General features: G+C 48.4%; 4 protein-coding genes across 4 annotated transcripts; 1 reads left to right on the top strand and 3 right to left on the bottom strand.

Moving 5' to 3' along the window:
- Window positions 1-144: 144 nt before the first annotated feature.
- Window positions 145-1,151, bottom strand: AKAW2_81358S (uncharacterized protein; the record flags this gene model as incomplete). The annotated part of the gene is made up of 2 exons (XM_041682481.1): window positions 145-823; window positions 892-1,151. The coding sequence occupies 2 exons, from the start codon at window positions 1,149-1,151 to the stop codon at window positions 145-147; spliced, it is 939 nt and encodes a 312-aa protein (XP_041549319.1).
- A 912-nt stretch (window positions 1,152-2,063) lies between these two features.
- Window positions 2,064-3,873, bottom strand: AKAW2_81357S (uncharacterized protein; the record flags this gene model as incomplete). Its single annotated transcript, XM_041682480.1, has 4 exons — window positions 2,064-2,956; window positions 3,034-3,260; window positions 3,335-3,620; window positions 3,681-3,873. 4 exons carry the CDS (start codon window positions 3,871-3,873, stop codon window positions 2,064-2,066), a joined length of 1,599 nt encoding a protein of 532 aa, XP_041549318.1.
- Window positions 3,874-8,728: 4,855 nt separating this feature from the next.
- On the bottom strand, window positions 8,729-9,840 carry AKAW2_81356S (uncharacterized protein; the record flags this gene model as incomplete). Its single annotated transcript, XM_041682479.1, has 5 exons — window positions 8,729-8,743; window positions 8,798-8,933; window positions 9,031-9,315; window positions 9,378-9,484; window positions 9,547-9,840. 5 exons carry the CDS (start codon window positions 9,838-9,840, stop codon window positions 8,729-8,731), a joined length of 837 nt encoding a protein of 278 aa, XP_041549317.1.
- Window positions 9,841-12,449: 2,609 nt separating this feature from the next.
- On the top strand, window positions 12,450-15,637 carry AKAW2_81355A (uncharacterized protein; the record flags this gene model as incomplete). The annotated part of the gene is made up of 4 exons (XM_041682477.1): window positions 12,450-12,908; window positions 12,976-13,309; window positions 13,370-13,645; window positions 13,695-15,637. 4 exons carry the CDS (start codon window positions 12,450-12,452, stop codon window positions 15,635-15,637), a joined length of 3,012 nt encoding a protein of 1,003 aa, XP_041549316.1.
- Window positions 15,638-15,646: the final 9 nt, after the last annotated feature.

The following is a 15,646-nucleotide window of genomic DNA, read 5'->3' as shown; positions in this document are numbered from 1 at the left end:
CGTAGATCGGTATATATGAATTTAGTCCCTCGTTTGGTGTACTGCAATTCCACAGTTAGGAACATGGCTGGAAATACAAACGCTTCCGGATCTATGTAAAGCTGCTACCGAAAGCTCAATGGCCTGCTTTCCCCCACGCGCCATCTATTCTAGCTGACATCTTTCACTCCTGTATCGCTGGCAGAGCACTTTGAGGACTTCAGCCAACCACTCAAAGTCCCCCCGCTCAAGATAAACTTGGGCAGAAAGCCTCACCCACAGCCAGCCCCCGTGCTCAACAAGGGGCACGAATGTCCCATGCCCCTCCACCAGAGTGGTTTGGAACCACCTGACCGCTGCGACAGCCTCCTCAGCTTTCAAAAGCGTAGCAGAAGAATCAGAAGCTGCTAAATCCTCCCTGAAAGTGAATGGTAACCGGATAGTGGTCATGGCGCATCGTCTGAGATTGCTCTGCTCCCCCGGTTGTAGGCCCCTTTCCTCCATAACGTCGGTTCCAAGCGTCGCAGCAACGATATCAGCAGCCTCATTTGCCAATCTTTCCAGGTATTCGTAAATACGGGCTTCGCCACCACAGACCGTCTTGCGGAACTCCAACGCAGCAGGGACACAGAAGTAGGGCGTATCATCATTAGTAGCGACAAATTCGAAAAGACTCTCAAATGCACTCTTTGAAGAATCGTTACTCTTCATGACAGAAGGCGCCGTCGCAGGAGAGTCTTCGGACGGGATGAAGCCCCAGGAGGTGGGAATGGTGGTTCGAATCAGATGTTGGTTGCGTTTCGGAACATAGAGCACACAGCAACTGCGGGGGACAAACAGCCATCTATTGTGTTTTTACATATGAGTCCACTCTTGGAGGGTTATCGAGAACGAAATTCAGCAGAAACTTACTTGTGACAATTACTCGTGAAGAAGTCCGGCTGTAGCGCTGCGAGATCCAACGGAAGCTGACCAATGCCGTGCGCGCCATCAATCAAACTCAGGATGCCCTCTTCTCGACAAACCTCAGTGAGTTTTTCAAAAGGGAACCGCACAGCCGGCAAGCTAGTCACGACATCAAAGAGGGCAAGCTTCACATTCAATCCCTCGCTCCGCGCTTCCCGAACAACCTGGAGAAAGCGCTCCACCAGGTCCTCGTGACTAATCGGCATTTCATATGAACTTTACGAATCTGAGCGGCTCTAGATTCGATGAAAGATACAATGCCCTTTTCGAGAGCGCCGTAGACGGTTTCAAAGTAGATAATGACATCATCTGACTTGAAAGGCAGGTTGTGGAGGACGGTGTTCACCCCCGTAGTTGCATTCTTGACGAAGACACATTCGTTTCTGGGGACATTCAGTAGCTTGGCGACCGCCTCCCGAGAGACATCTAGTTCTTTAGGGGTGGTGTAGCGGATGAATGGATCTGGACGCGCCTCAACTTGATCCTGAAAGTGGCGTAGGGCAGTGCGAACTGCGGCAGGATACGTTCCAAATGAGCCTGGAGTTTATCGGCGTGGTTATGTTAATGTTTGTTACTACAACGCTCGGTAAGTTCCATAGCAGGCGTTCTTACCGTGGTTCAGATTTAAAAACTTAGGGTCAAAGAGAAATTGCTCACGCATCGTGGCCCCAAAGGGAACGATAGATGCATCACTAGAAGCCATTTTCGTGTTGTGTGGATTGGTTGATAGTGATTAACAAGGTACTATTAGATGATTCCTTGCGATGACTCAAATCGCGGAGATGATGGTCGGCCTCGGCAAAACGACTGCGGCAGTATCTCTACCGCACTCGGGGCAGTAACCACTATTAGCTCGAAAGCCTAATGCCAGTATTCTGATGCAGATACCAAACGCAATTCTCTAGCTTCTAGCGCCATGCCATACTTTTACTGACAGGCACGCCTTATAACTGCTAAAGGTAGGCGGTGGGTAGGGAGAGGAGACTGGAAAGGAATGACAGGCGGATGGCCCATCCAACTTTTGGAAATAATTGTAACATGATATAGAGGAGACCCATGTCAGGGGAAATTAAAACATTACCAAGTCAATCTGAACTCGGTTATTCCGAAGTGGGAAACTAAAGAGTCTCAACTTGACCCAGCAACCACTGCAGGTGGCGATACGACACACGGCCCTGATCCTGGGGCTGCTTATGCCCTGACTGGTAAGTCTCCGCCCACATCAACCCGCGCTCATAGTGTTGTACGCCCATAACCCCCTGCGGTCCGTCCAACCCTCCGTATCCCTCCTGGGCCTCAAAGATCTCGTTCCACTGGAGATCCGGCATCTTAATATCGATCGGTGTGGCAGGTGCAGACTGGAAACCCAGCTGGCCGTTCCAGGTCATGTTCTGGATGGCGAGGAGGGTGCCGTTCGTAATGATCAGATAGTCCCAGTCGCCGTTGGCAATAAGCACACGGTTGGTCGCCTCGATAACACGCGGGAGAACCCCCTCGGTGGGGTTGGGTGAGTCGTCCCCTTGCTGCTCCGGACCGGGATCGGATTCCCCTCCGGCAAAGACGAGGTCAGTGCTGCATAGCTCCCATTCCACGTCCAGTGGGGCGTGCAGAGCCTTTTTCACATCCGCGCGGTTGAAGTAGGTAGACGGCGCAGGTTCGTAGGCTAGGTCTGTCGGCCAGCCAAGCACATCCCAGAGAAGTGGACATTCATCAATGACACGGTATGGGTTGAAGCATGGGTTGGGATTGTAGGCTTCGTAGTAGATCATGTTATAGATATCGCACTCGGAGTAGTTCATGTATTTGGGAGGTTGAATGCCGCTTGGAGGGAAGGCAAAGTACTCATCGAAGTATGCTTTGTAGCCGCATTCTTCATAGGTAGTTTCGAGCTCGTTCATGTAGGACTGGTTGAAGTTGAAGAGTGAAGCATGCTGCTTGACGAAGGGGTAGGCAGGGAGCTCGGCTTGGATGTAGTCCCATTGGCCGATGCAGGCATCATAGAGAAGGGCTCCTAGAGAGGCGTTGAATAGCCAGGATCAGTCGACTAAGCTTAAGGTGGTAATGATTATGAGTAGGAGGGGCTCGTACCGCTCAGGTTAAAACGGGTGGTGTCGTTCTTATCCAGCATTGCCGACGAGATGTAGGGAACATATCGACCGGCGTAGCTCTCACCGGTTATGAAGATGCGAAAGTTCTTTATCCCGTATAGGTCTTGAAACTTTCTGAAGAAGTTGAGGAAGTCGGCGGCAATCTCGTCTTCGTTGGTGGCTGTAACATTGCCTACAGAATATCCGGTTCCGACTGGTTGGTCAACCCTTAATCACCTCAAGTTAGTCACACAAAGTACGGGCTGAATACGTCCAATTGCCATCATTGGGTAGTAGCGTACCATAGCATGTTCGTCAAGTTGACCCAAGAATATTCGTTAATGACGGGTGCATAGGTACCAGGCTGCCACGTGAACCTTCCATTTTCCTGGAAGAAGCCTTGTTCGGAGGAACAGCCTGGCCCTCCATTGAGGTAAACAGTAAGATCGTCCGATGGTTCGCCTATCTTAGGTTGGAAGATATAAAACAAAGATCGAGAACCATTGTTGCTATCATCGATAGGGATCGACCCTGAGTACATCTCCCCCAGATCGAAGTGCACATCAGGTAAGCTTTCCACCAAGTGGGCTATCCAGGGGTTACCATATGTCAGTCACGAATAAAGTTCAAGGCCAGTTTAACGCATACATTTGGTCCTATTATTAAAGAAGCGATAGTCAGAAGTATTGCTAGAATGAGCCCTGGTGGCAGCACGATATGTTGGATGACGTTTAGAAAAATGAGCGACAGCCCGGCTTCGTTCAGATTGAGTTCCTTCTGCGCCGTTGATCAACAGAAGTGCGGCAGCAACCGTCACTGCAGGTGAAGCTAGAAATTTCATTCTGGATTAAAGTCAGCCAACAGGATCTGACAGAAGAAGAAGATGTCCAGCGGCCAAGGGGATCAGGTCAATCTTGTACCCAACAAGAAGAATTCCTCCGTCGAACCCGATGGCTAGGGGTTGGGCCCATTTACTCCGATATTCTAGCGACGAAACAGATCCATTGAACTCAGATTATATTTTCCGATAGTTTCCATGTCATGATTGGAGCAACCAAGGCTAAAGATGGGTCTGTTCTGCATCGTACAGCTTTTTTACAGATTGGGTGCAATAGCGCACTTTTCGGCTTCCCGATCCCTTGTGGCATGGAACCGAGCAATCAGTCAGTCTAGTAATTATTAACTAGCCAGACGCGTTTGCAGAAAAAAGAAAGTCGAAGATACTCGCTTGGCAAGGAAGTGGCTTAGACTGTTGGTCAGTCCCCGCCATATAGTCTAGCTGGTCGAAGACGATGCCGATCTGAACCGAGTTTGGTCAACCAACGATTGCAAATGGTTTTCTCTTTGTAGCGCCAAGACATGCAAGCCGGTCAATAGCCGCGGATCATCGAGCCCATCGGCGATTCCTTACTCAACTTTCCGGCATGAACTCCCCAGTTCTAAACTTTCCTTACCAATTGAGGATATAGCATGGAGAAGGATTCTAGGTCAATGTTCAATTAGTCTCTCTCCAATTCTCCTGTGAATAATCCATTTGTCGTGTGCAATCTGAACATATGTATGCATGAAACTGGGTTTTGGTCACAGACAAATGTAGTTGCCTGAGAGTTAAATCCTTGGTGGATCTTTTCAGGGTCATTAGTCCTGTGTTTGTAATCAGCACGCAGCGGATGGAGCCGAATTCGTCATTTCTCATTCGAGGCCGAGTCGTGATCGTAACCCTAGATTCCCCACTGGACCCTGTGCCAATGCGGTGCAAAATCGACGCGCTTTCCCCAGACAAGAAGCGGAAATTTAGTAGTCCCGGTCCCTCGGGGATTTTTCGCCCGCTTAGATAATACGCGTAAAATCCCCCTCAACGTCAAGCCAATTATTAGGGCGACTGACTCAACCCGTACATGGTTCCTGCATTTGATGTGACGATCGGCGGCAGCGTAGCCTCTGCTACGGCAAACTCATCGGCAAACACCAAGCCGATGGGTCGATGTCAACGATCATATCAATCAGGCATCATATCAATCATATCATCCTCCGATCTCGGTTTCTCGGGGAGTTCTCGGCACCCAACTTGAATGCTTGAGATTGATAGGACTTGGGAGGATTGACAGTGGGTTCTTTTTGAGGTGCCTAATAGGGAAACTCGACCCCTTATCCAGAGAATGTCGGACTATGTTCAGGAGAATAATGTTTTTACGTCTTGTTCTTTCCTTTTTCTTCATACCAAGAATCGCTCACTTAACTCTTACTTGTCCCAGATCTAATCAAAATTCGTTCAGTAAAAGGTAAAGTCACGACAGTGTCTTTCCTTACATTCATTTTCTCGCTTCTCCATTCTCGCTCTAATTATCCCAATCATTGTAATTATCAGCGTAAGGTGGTTCCAGCCACACAGAAATTGGCATTCCCTACTCGCGTATGTATAAAGAACTAAGAGTATTATAGTGATGGAAAATGGAGTTGTTTCAATCGGGTGGAACATACAAGATGGGCGACAATATGGGTCAGAATGTTTCTACCTGCCGCTGACTTCCACCATCAAGATCAGCACTGACTACTTCTTAACTCCATCATAACTCCGTAAACCTCCGGGACTTCACCCCACGCAGGCCACGCGTACTCTAACCTCGACTCGGGGGCGGGGGGGCACTCGGCTGTGGCCCAGTTTAAAGGTTCTAACTGTCAAGGTTGGGCACCTTAGGCGTTCATTCCAGATTTTCATACTTCGTCTCTTTGCTTTCCTGTCCATGCTCCCTGGTTTGTTCTGGGGAAATGTTGCGTTTTCTTGAAAGATGTTTCAGATTTACCTACGTGTATAGCTTCACGGAATCCAAGCCGACGAGGCTAGTTCAATCAGTTGGTAGTTTGATAAGGGGGCTACGAAGATTGGTTACTTTATCAAATAAGTGAATGTCTCGGCCTGACTGGCTGGCCGAGTCCAGTATCCTCGGATAACTAGACCAAGGTTTCGACTTGGGTAGGCTTTAAATTTTGATAGGCAGACATCATTCCGTTCCTATGAGCACTAGGGCTGCTCCTATTAGCATGATTTATGGAGCAACAAGATGATAAGTCTTTGCGCCTGTATTTGAAAGGCATACTGTACGATTAGACGCTTTCCGAAAGGCATTCTTTTAGACGTTCAGTAAGATGCGGAATCCGGCCTCGTACATATAGCCCACTATTGCAGTACCAGTCTTCTTGCAACAATAGCTCATGCAATCCGTGACAGAAATAGGCCCAATGAATTGGTGTTCCTGCTTCGATTATGTCTTGCACCTCGAATATAAGTGTTGGGTTGCAAAGCTTCTGCCAGTATGAGATGGGCATTCTCCATTGAAAGGCCTCTAGTATGTTGGGAGTGTCATGTACGCGTCCGTAACAGGTTGGAGGGCTCTGGTAGATCATATCGACAATAATAATTCTGATTTCGAGAGGTATATGAGCAACAATAGAATTCAATGGCACATTCTGTCGGCGGTTTTTCTCATGTACTTGTGTAGCCTCTGGAATCAGTCTTCGGATGTCAGGGATCATGAATGGACCTGACACATGTGTACGGTCGGAATTTCCTCCTTCAGGTTCAGAGATTTTTGTTTGATCCAAAAAAAAAAAAGCCGCATGATCGTAGCATGGATATTCCTGGGTGTCATGAATCAGGTCCGGCATCCAAAAGGTTGATCAGCTCTCTAGTATATCTTGATAGCGCGTACGAATGCACGGAGGTCCTGCTTCAAAACTTCGTGTCCCAGGAAAGTGTCAATCAATAGCCAGCAGTGTGAGTGCATTGCATATCCAATAAGCGCGCCATTTCTCTAATTTCAGTCTTCTTCAAAAACGTTTGCTATATGAAAACCGGCAACTTTCCTTTGACGGGCCAAGCTCGCCCCAGGAAAGATGACTGCCTTGTCTGGATCGACTATCACCCGGTGCATGTCCTTCCGGTGATTAATCATGAGGCATGGAGATATTCCAGAAATTGACAAGCGGCTCGTTAACGGATCGTCTAGGACTGGAAGTTGACTGGAAGTTATAAGAGGTGTTTCTCAGAGGCAGGAAATAATCTTATCACTCACCTGCACGGTAGAAGCAAGACCATATTGGGGTCTCTGTTTCAAGATCCAACTGTTCCAACTCGGCCGCTGGCACAACTAGTCTCTTCCCCTTGTTGAATTTACGCGCTGTCCATATTCTCCATTCTCTATGCACCTCCTGCAATTCCTGCCGCGCATAGTACAGGGAAATCTCTATCCCACAGGATTTCCCTGTACCAGTAAAGCAGGGGGCATTGGCGTGATTTGAATATGGGCCGCGCTCTACACATAATGCTCGCGCCGCACAATAAGGACGTGTTTTGGTGGCCTCACATGTAAGGGTAACTAGCCAGTCATACGGAACTGTCTGCGCGTTCACACAAAATCTCCGATGAGGATCTGGCCTAGACTAGCCGCATCGAAAGACACATGCTAGGATGGACTACTACTCTTGAGAAGTATGTTGTTGCATCAACGATGATCGCCATTGGAATGTAAAAGGTCTGGTACGGGTATTATTGTGAGTTGTTCAGTATGTTGGTAGGTAGCATCTAGATGCATCCATTGGGTGGGGCAAATGGTGATATCTCCGGAAACTCACTGACCAGCATCGCAGGACCGACTCGGAGATGCCGAACATGGCTATTGCGATATGATGCCACGAAATGGCATGTTGATAAACCGGGGCGGTAGGCCTCAGGCCCATGGAATGCTACAGATTGTGTCTTCATGATGGGCATCGGATTTCGCCGGTCAGTGGGTTACACGAAGTGGAGGACTTTGGCGGGACAGACCCAAAAGCAGCGAGAGGGCTGGATTTTACTAAACACTAACGTGGAAGCATCATCACCACGACATGCTTGATAGGACCTATCATCGCTACTAAATGGCAGCAGAAAGTAGGTGTAATATTGACGTTCGTTGATTCGAAGAGTGCAAGAATATAGGGCCACGGAAAAATGAAGCGGGCGGGCCTACTTCAGACGTTCGACCCTTCGAATTTCTGGGCAAGAAGGAAAGCATGCGAACGAAACAGCCTGACTAGAAAAGTTATGAAAATCAAAAAAAGAAAGAGACATAAACATACAACAGAAGGGATTCGCTGGTGGTCACCCACCCAACTACTAACCTCCCGGCGTGTGGCTTAAGTACGGCTGAGCGGACGGGAAGCCCTGTTTTCCACACCCTGTGGTCGTATGTACTTGTCTTCTCTTTATATTACTATATGTAATGCAAAATATTATAATTAAAAGTGATATATCGAACACGAAGCCTACTCTCGATAAGTAGGGAAGGCAGACTTGACACGTACACTAGCTAGGACTAAGCAGCTATAGCGGAAGACCTGCCAGCGACAACCTAGACTTCATGCTAATTTCCGATCGTTCTCCGATCAGATGTTCGCCTTCTCACCCTTGTCTACTGCTACATCGTTGGAAACAATCTAAAAAATGCTATCAACCTCAGAGCACATAGAACAGGGAGACACTAACTACGATACTTATCAGGACTTCCTACCTTCTCTATGCAAATTAAAATGTTAATTAGCCTGGCATGTAAAACTACTCTAAATGCACGGGCATATGATCTATACTTCCTGACATTGCTACGGGAAAACTCGTTTGAGGAAATCACCAACGCAAATCACATTCCATCTTCAAGCTATCACCATGGATGACTCTGTTTAGTATTAGAAAGGCCCTGGTCTAGACGAATGATTGCGCTTATACTCACCCTCCCATCCCAACACCAAAATGTCCCGTTGTCCCCTTCACCTCTCTCCTCAACAACTCTCAGCATCCCCTCCACGCTCTCTCTCGGCTGGATCACACCTTCCACTACCCAATCCAACTCCACATTCGCCATATCACTGCCGCAACATATTAGTGCAACAGATTTCACATCAGGCAAACACAACCAGCAACCAGGGCAGTTGAAAATCAATGGCCTATAACAAGGGTACTCACGTTTCCACCTCGCCCGGATGCAGCGCCAGGACACACGTCCGGCCACCCTTCCGCGAAATTTCCGCCGCCATGTGCCTCAATGATTGATTGAGGGCTGCTTTAGTCGCCGCATATACGGCAAATCCGTCTTCGTGGCTTCGGAATTGGCTCGCTGAACCGGAGTCAGAGGAAATAAATATGATTTTCTCTAGCGGTGTGGTCGGGTCGATGGAAAGCATCCTTTGGGCGACAATTACCGGACCAATTGTGTTGGTTTGCAAGTGGTGGGTAAAGGACTGGAAAGAGCTAGTTTATAACAGCCTATGTGAGTCAAGGCTATATCCGGATCTTATGGGCGATAGGCGTACATCTCTGTAGCACGATTCGGATACTGGTTGATACCAGCATTCAAAATGACATTCGTTAATCGTAGCCCCCCATCTCGCACAGCCTTTTCGACATTGTGAGAAAAGTCCTAGTTCCATGTGTCATCTTCCGCCCTTATCACCAGTGGATATGTCTTAACGTTCAACTCACATCGATACTATCAGGCTTGGTAACGTCGCATTCCTCTACGGTGATTAGTGGAGCACCATTCCGAGTGTATTGGGAAAGCAATCCGAAGAGCTGTTCAGCACTTGATAGGCTGCGTACTGCGGCGATAACCCGTTCTCCAGAGCTTGCTAGCTGCCGAACAAACTCCAGGCCGATACCTCTTGATGCACCCACGACAACCCATGTTCTGGTCATTTTGATTGATTGTCGGGGCAGGATAGATATGCGGGTGTCAACGGCGGGCAGAACTGAAAAAGGAAATGAGATTACGAACATGGGTGAGCTTATTTTCGACTCGACCTGCTGGTCTTATCCTTTATCCTGGTGGGAGGATGAGCGTATCTTTTACCGAAAGTGGAAAAACGGTGGAGTCAAGTTGGAAGGAATGAATGGATAAGGGCAACCCCGCAGATAGGGAGTCAATCTCCAACTTCAATCGGCCACCGCAACTTCTACCACTACGCAAACATGCCTCTCCCTCTGACGCCAACCCACCGGCATCATCCACAGGGTGTACGGATGGAATGCGCCAAGCTACAGTCTACTACTGACGAAGATATCGTCAACTTTTTGACCAAGGCCAAAAAGTTCTATTGATTCTAATCTTCTATTTACTAGTCGTAGTATTGCAAAGATTGGTGACATTTATACATTTGGTGGCTGAACAATACTATTAACCTTCATCCCTTTAATCAGAACATCCCGCATTGTTCCTGCCGTCTTTAATCCTGATGTCAAAGAGGCTTTTCTGGGCTGTAGTACTCAAAGCTCCTAGAGCATTCTGATCATCTACGCCCTAACCTGGACGTTCAAAACAATCTCAGTTGCCGATATGTCCCGACTGAAAATAAAAGCATTCGCTTTGCATACCAATAGGTGGGAAATCAAATTAGATTGTAAAAATTGTTTATAAAATTATGGTTACGTGCTGTATTGCGACCGAAAAATTCACTTTTACCCGATTAGGCCGGGATAGTTAGTTAAGTCATGCGTGATTAGTCAGCGATCCTCACAGTGGAGAGGATGAGTACTGTTTGTCTCTGGAGAGAGCATCAATCGTCAAGTATAATAGAAGGTAGTATATATAGCATTTTCACTCTAGTTTCGACAAGCTCTACTACCATGGTCCAGTACGTTTTAGTTGTAGCAGTATTCTGACAAGTTACGCGCTGACTTTCAAATATCGCACGGTACTGGGCTAAATATATATCAGCGACTTGAAAAGAACTACTACTACTCACGAGGCAATCGCCACCGATTGAGGCCATCCTAGACGTCTGCTACGCGAAACAGGAAATCAACCATTTGAACAACAGTATCGGTAGGCATCTAGCTTACTGAAGCACCACGGCTCTACTCCGACGGGGTGCCCGATCATGAATGCTACCACTACAAGTGACTGGGTCGATCGATTCTAGCTCAGCGGCCTCGTGACTCTTCGATTAGCTTTCCCACATGGTATTCTAGCCCATCACGGACTGAAGAGTAAGTCATCCAGGTCACTTACAGCTAGATACTAGATAGATGGCACTAGGCACGAAGGCTCTGACCCACTCAGATCTTCACTGGTAGCCAGCTGCCGTGTGCAATAAGGTCGCGTCGAGGATTCACGCCGAGCAAAATCAAAGTTAGGCCGGTCATGCAAAGGCTACTTTGGCGCACAACGGAAGCTTAAGTTCAAGAACCACAAGTGTCAAGTCTCATTGTCATGGAGGGTTCCAGTGGGACGAGAGGGCGCCGCATGCGGTGATGCCCCACTGAACCGTAATCTTGGTCGGACTGCCGCGCAGCCCCGATTCGACGGAATTCTCCGATCTGTTGGGGTGACGTTGTCCGATGAATAACAATAATGCCCTATGATGTATCGAATACAATGGAAAATGGGCCAAGAAGAGTTTTACTCATCCTCTTGCTCTTGTGGCTTGTGCGAGGCGAAGGGCTTGCATAATCTTTAGACTTTGGCGCTGTTGCTGCCGAAGGAAGAGGGTTATGAGAAAACTGCCATAATGAACGGTGGTCGACCGGATTCGATTAGGAGCAGTAGTGTAGCATATCAGAAACCATACCAGCCAATTCCAACGCTGTTACATTGCTCCCTGTCGGGCACCCCGAAAGGCCTGTCGTTGCACCTTTACTTATAACATTCCAGCTAGGTCTCCTCGGATACCCACTTCCGACAAATCCATCTCTGCTGATCGTTTCCGGCCATCACAGCGATCGGTCGGATCGCCATTGTTCCACTTTTTCAAAGCCTGTTTACTAGGAGCAACCCCAATTGAAAGCTTACCTTCGTTGATCAACTTACCAATCATTGTTGCATGTCCGTCCCAGCTTCGGCTTGGCCGCTATTGACCCATGGCTTGACAGCAGTCATGTCGTTACACAACAGCTATGCCAACCAATATACGATCGGATGAGTCCGCGGAGCAGAGCTTCCCCAGCCGGCCCATCGTAGATCGGGACCTGGAGTGGGGAACTTAAGCTTCCATCGTACATCTAACTGGTCATGTTGGATCTTTGCTACTCCAAGCTGGGGTAGCTAGCTACCTTTGAGTTCTGGTCTACCTCATGTTGACGTCTTGCATTGGGTGAGAGGGACGGAGACCCCGTGAAGATGAGGCTATGGAAGATATAAAAATGAGCACGATGTACTCTGATTGTGTGAGAATCATAATTCAAGTTTGCGTTGAAAAATACAAGCCTAATTATTATTGTGTGACAACCAACTGAGGTTAAACCAACATTTGTCTGAATGTTCATCACTCAAGAGACTTTCTAACCTTCAGATGACGTTCAGCTCATACTGTTGTTAGCCTTTTATCATTTAATACTTAATATTTTTGTTGACCCCGTTTCATTAATCATCCAATCGAAGCATCCCCAAAATGGCCACCTCCTTCCAACCTAACGTGCACTACACCTTTGGGTCACCCCTGTCTGCGGGCTCTATCTTCGGCAGGCGTCAGGCCTCAAATATTCTCGAGCAAGAGAGTTATTCTAACAGTAGCTTTCAATCTGGAAGTTCCAGACATGTGTCGAGAAGAGTCAGCAGCAGTGGTAACACTGCACTAGCTGATGTGGTTAACACACTCACCCGACGGAGCAGCGATGCAATGATAGCATCCAAAATCAACGATGCCGACTATGAGACATTGCTGAACTGGATCCGAGCTGAACGTATGGGGAAGCTACCCCCCGAGGGAAGCAGCTACGACAAGGCCTTGGTCTGGGCTGTTTTGTTCGTGGGACGTCTGCATTCCTTCGATTCAGCCATTGGACACTTCGCTGGCGACAGCCACACAGCGGCTCAGCTGGCTTACGTGTACTGTGCTAATTTACTGGAGGTATGTGTCAGGTCTTTTACATTCTATCATCACAAATATAGAACGGATGGTTGATAACAGTTTTTAGCTCGGAGAGCAAAATGCGTCCGCCCTTCAGGACCTCTTCGGGTTCTTTTACCGCTGCTCGACTGGACTCGGCAACTTATTGGACCGAACGGAGCTCTTCGACGTGTCCAAAGATATCAAGGACCAGCTGATTCTGGCATTGGCTGACCTTGTTACTCTGGTTGCTGGCGTTGCGAGCCACTTCAACCGCGCCTTGCAGAACTCTCAGACGGTGGAAATTGACATCTACCATCAATTTTCCGAGTCGCTCAGCAGCTTTCACAGTCGCTGCGAGACCGTCTCTGACCTGATGTGGAGACACCAACTTGTCCGCGAGGGTATGAACGGTGATAAAGGTCTGTGAAAACCCTCGGTATCTATTGGTGAGATTGGATTACTGACGGTAATCACTGCAGTGACCGAGATAAAGACTATCAGAAGCTGGCTTGAGCCAGAGGATCCAGCTCTCACAAATATCACCGAGAACACTGCTCAGTTTGCTCAGGAGCGCGAAGAATCAACCTGTCTCTGGGTGTCTCAGTACTTGACCAGATTTCTCAAAAGCAACCAGCAAGTCCTTTCCTTTGTAGGAAAGCCGGGATCTGGTAAATCAATCCTGTCAACGGTCATCAACGACCATTTACAGCATCCGGTCGGAGGAGTTACCTACAAGCCGATCTTTGCGCCAATTAGTGAGTACACCTAGCTCATGGTATTGAGCGTGTCTAATATACCATATAGATGGCAGGGTGGCTGCGAATACTACACCGCGGGCTATTGCGAAGACGATCCTGTCCCAGCTGTTCGGCAAACGCATCGGCAATGTGAGGTTGTACCAGATCTTAGCTGATGCTTATGAGCGGAGCCAGAGAACTGTTGATGAAGATGCGTACGACAATATCCTCTGGAACGCCTTGGGCAATTCCCTCAATGCCAGTCTCAAGAATGCCAAAGAACTTGTTCTGGTCGTCGATGGTGTTGACGAGGCTAGTTGCGGCGAGACACCTTTGCTAAGAAAGCTCCAGGAGGCTGTTCAGAACGCCGGTAACGTAAAACTAATTGTCTTCGGCTCCCAGAAGCCGAGTCAATTCCCATCTCAAACTACGGTGAACGTCACTCCAGAGCTGGTCTTCGATGATATTGCCGCCGTGGCACGTAAAATACTGCAACAGAGTCACGCTTTCAACTATATGTCCGAAGATGATCAAGAGCTCAATGTGACCCGAATCGCAGAGGCATCACAGGGCTCCTTCCTGTGGGCCAAGCTTGCTGCAAAGCGTGTTCGGGATGAGCATCCAACAAACGCAAATTCTCTGACGAGGTCTATCCAAAGCATAGCCAACGCGGGATACAGTGTTACCGATATGGTCTCCCAGTCTCTGCATTCGAAGTTGAATGATGATGGGAAGAAGATCTTAACATGGCTCGCAACTGCGGTTCGCCCACTCAGCAAGAGCGAATTAACATCCCTGGTGTCGATTGAATTGAACAAGGCCTCGTATACCGAGCGAGAGATTGATATCCAGCATACCCTTAAGCCTGTTGCGTCGCTGGTGTTTATCCAGAATAACATGGTCTTCCTCAGACATGGACAGATCCGCTCTGCCATTTTGGACATCTTTGCCAGGGAGAAGTTCCTTCCGGCCATCAAGAACCGCAACAGCGATTTGACGCAGAGGCTTCTGCTCTACACCAAGCAAGCCGTGAATGAGAGTCATGACCCGTCCTTGAGTCCCCTGGATGAGAAGGTTGCTCAGACCTATCTGGACAAGCACCCTCTTCTGGACTTCGCCCTTCGGTACTGGGTGAACCACGCCAGTCTGGCGTATGGTTGCACCACAGACAAGGAAATTGCCACAGCTGGAAATGAATTGAGATCAGTGATACCGACATCTCCCACAGTGCCATTGTTGGAGATGACTGTATGGGAGGGCAAGTCAACCCCAGCGCTGAAGTCACTGCACGAGACCCAGACGCGTCTCTATCGCCAGATCCTGACTACCAATCACCCCACCACCCTGCAAGCCATCCTGTGCCAGGCCCTATTCTATCGACGTATTCATGATAGCTTGCCTGCCCAGGTTAGTCAAATTTTTTATGATGCGGCGGTGATCAGTAAAGATGTGCTGTCCGAAAGCCACCTCATCACAATGCAGATGACCAAGTTCTACTTGGAAACCACTGCAGACCAGGTCGTCGAGTCTAAAACGGACGTCATGATCAAGCGTGTTCAGATGCTCGAGCTGCTTGTGGAATGTTACAAGATCCATTACGGAGCCACAAGCACCATAGTGACATCCACCTTGACCCAGCTATCCCAGCACTACATTTCCATCAAGGAAGAATACAAAGCCAAGGAAATTGAAACATGGCTCCAAACCACGACAGAAAAGCATCACACACAGAATCACAGTACAACTCGGCAGGTCGACGGATCGTTGCTGGTTCACATCCGCGGTCGTGAAGGCACTGACGACCAAGGCAAAACCCTCACTTGGGAACACATTGAAACTGACGAACTGATCTCTTGGACTGTGGATGTCGAAAGCCTTTTCAGTCGGGCGGAGAAGGCCGTGGCTGCGGGACATTGGAGGGAGGCAGAAAGCCTCTATGTTGAGCTCTGGCAGCACACCAGCAAGGAGTACAGGGTCAATCGTTCTAGCGAATGGGAGTTGAGGATGTGAGAGCAGTGA

The sequence above is a fragment of the Aspergillus luchuensis genome, chromosome 8 (assembly GCF_016861625.1).
Source record: "Aspergillus luchuensis IFO 4308 DNA, chromosome 8, nearly complete sequence".
NCBI classification, from domain to species: domain Eukaryota; kingdom Fungi; phylum Ascomycota; class Eurotiomycetes; order Eurotiales; family Aspergillaceae; genus Aspergillus; species Aspergillus luchuensis.
Note: the sequence above shows the minus strand (reverse complement) of the source record. Positions and strands in the feature narration are given on the sequence as shown.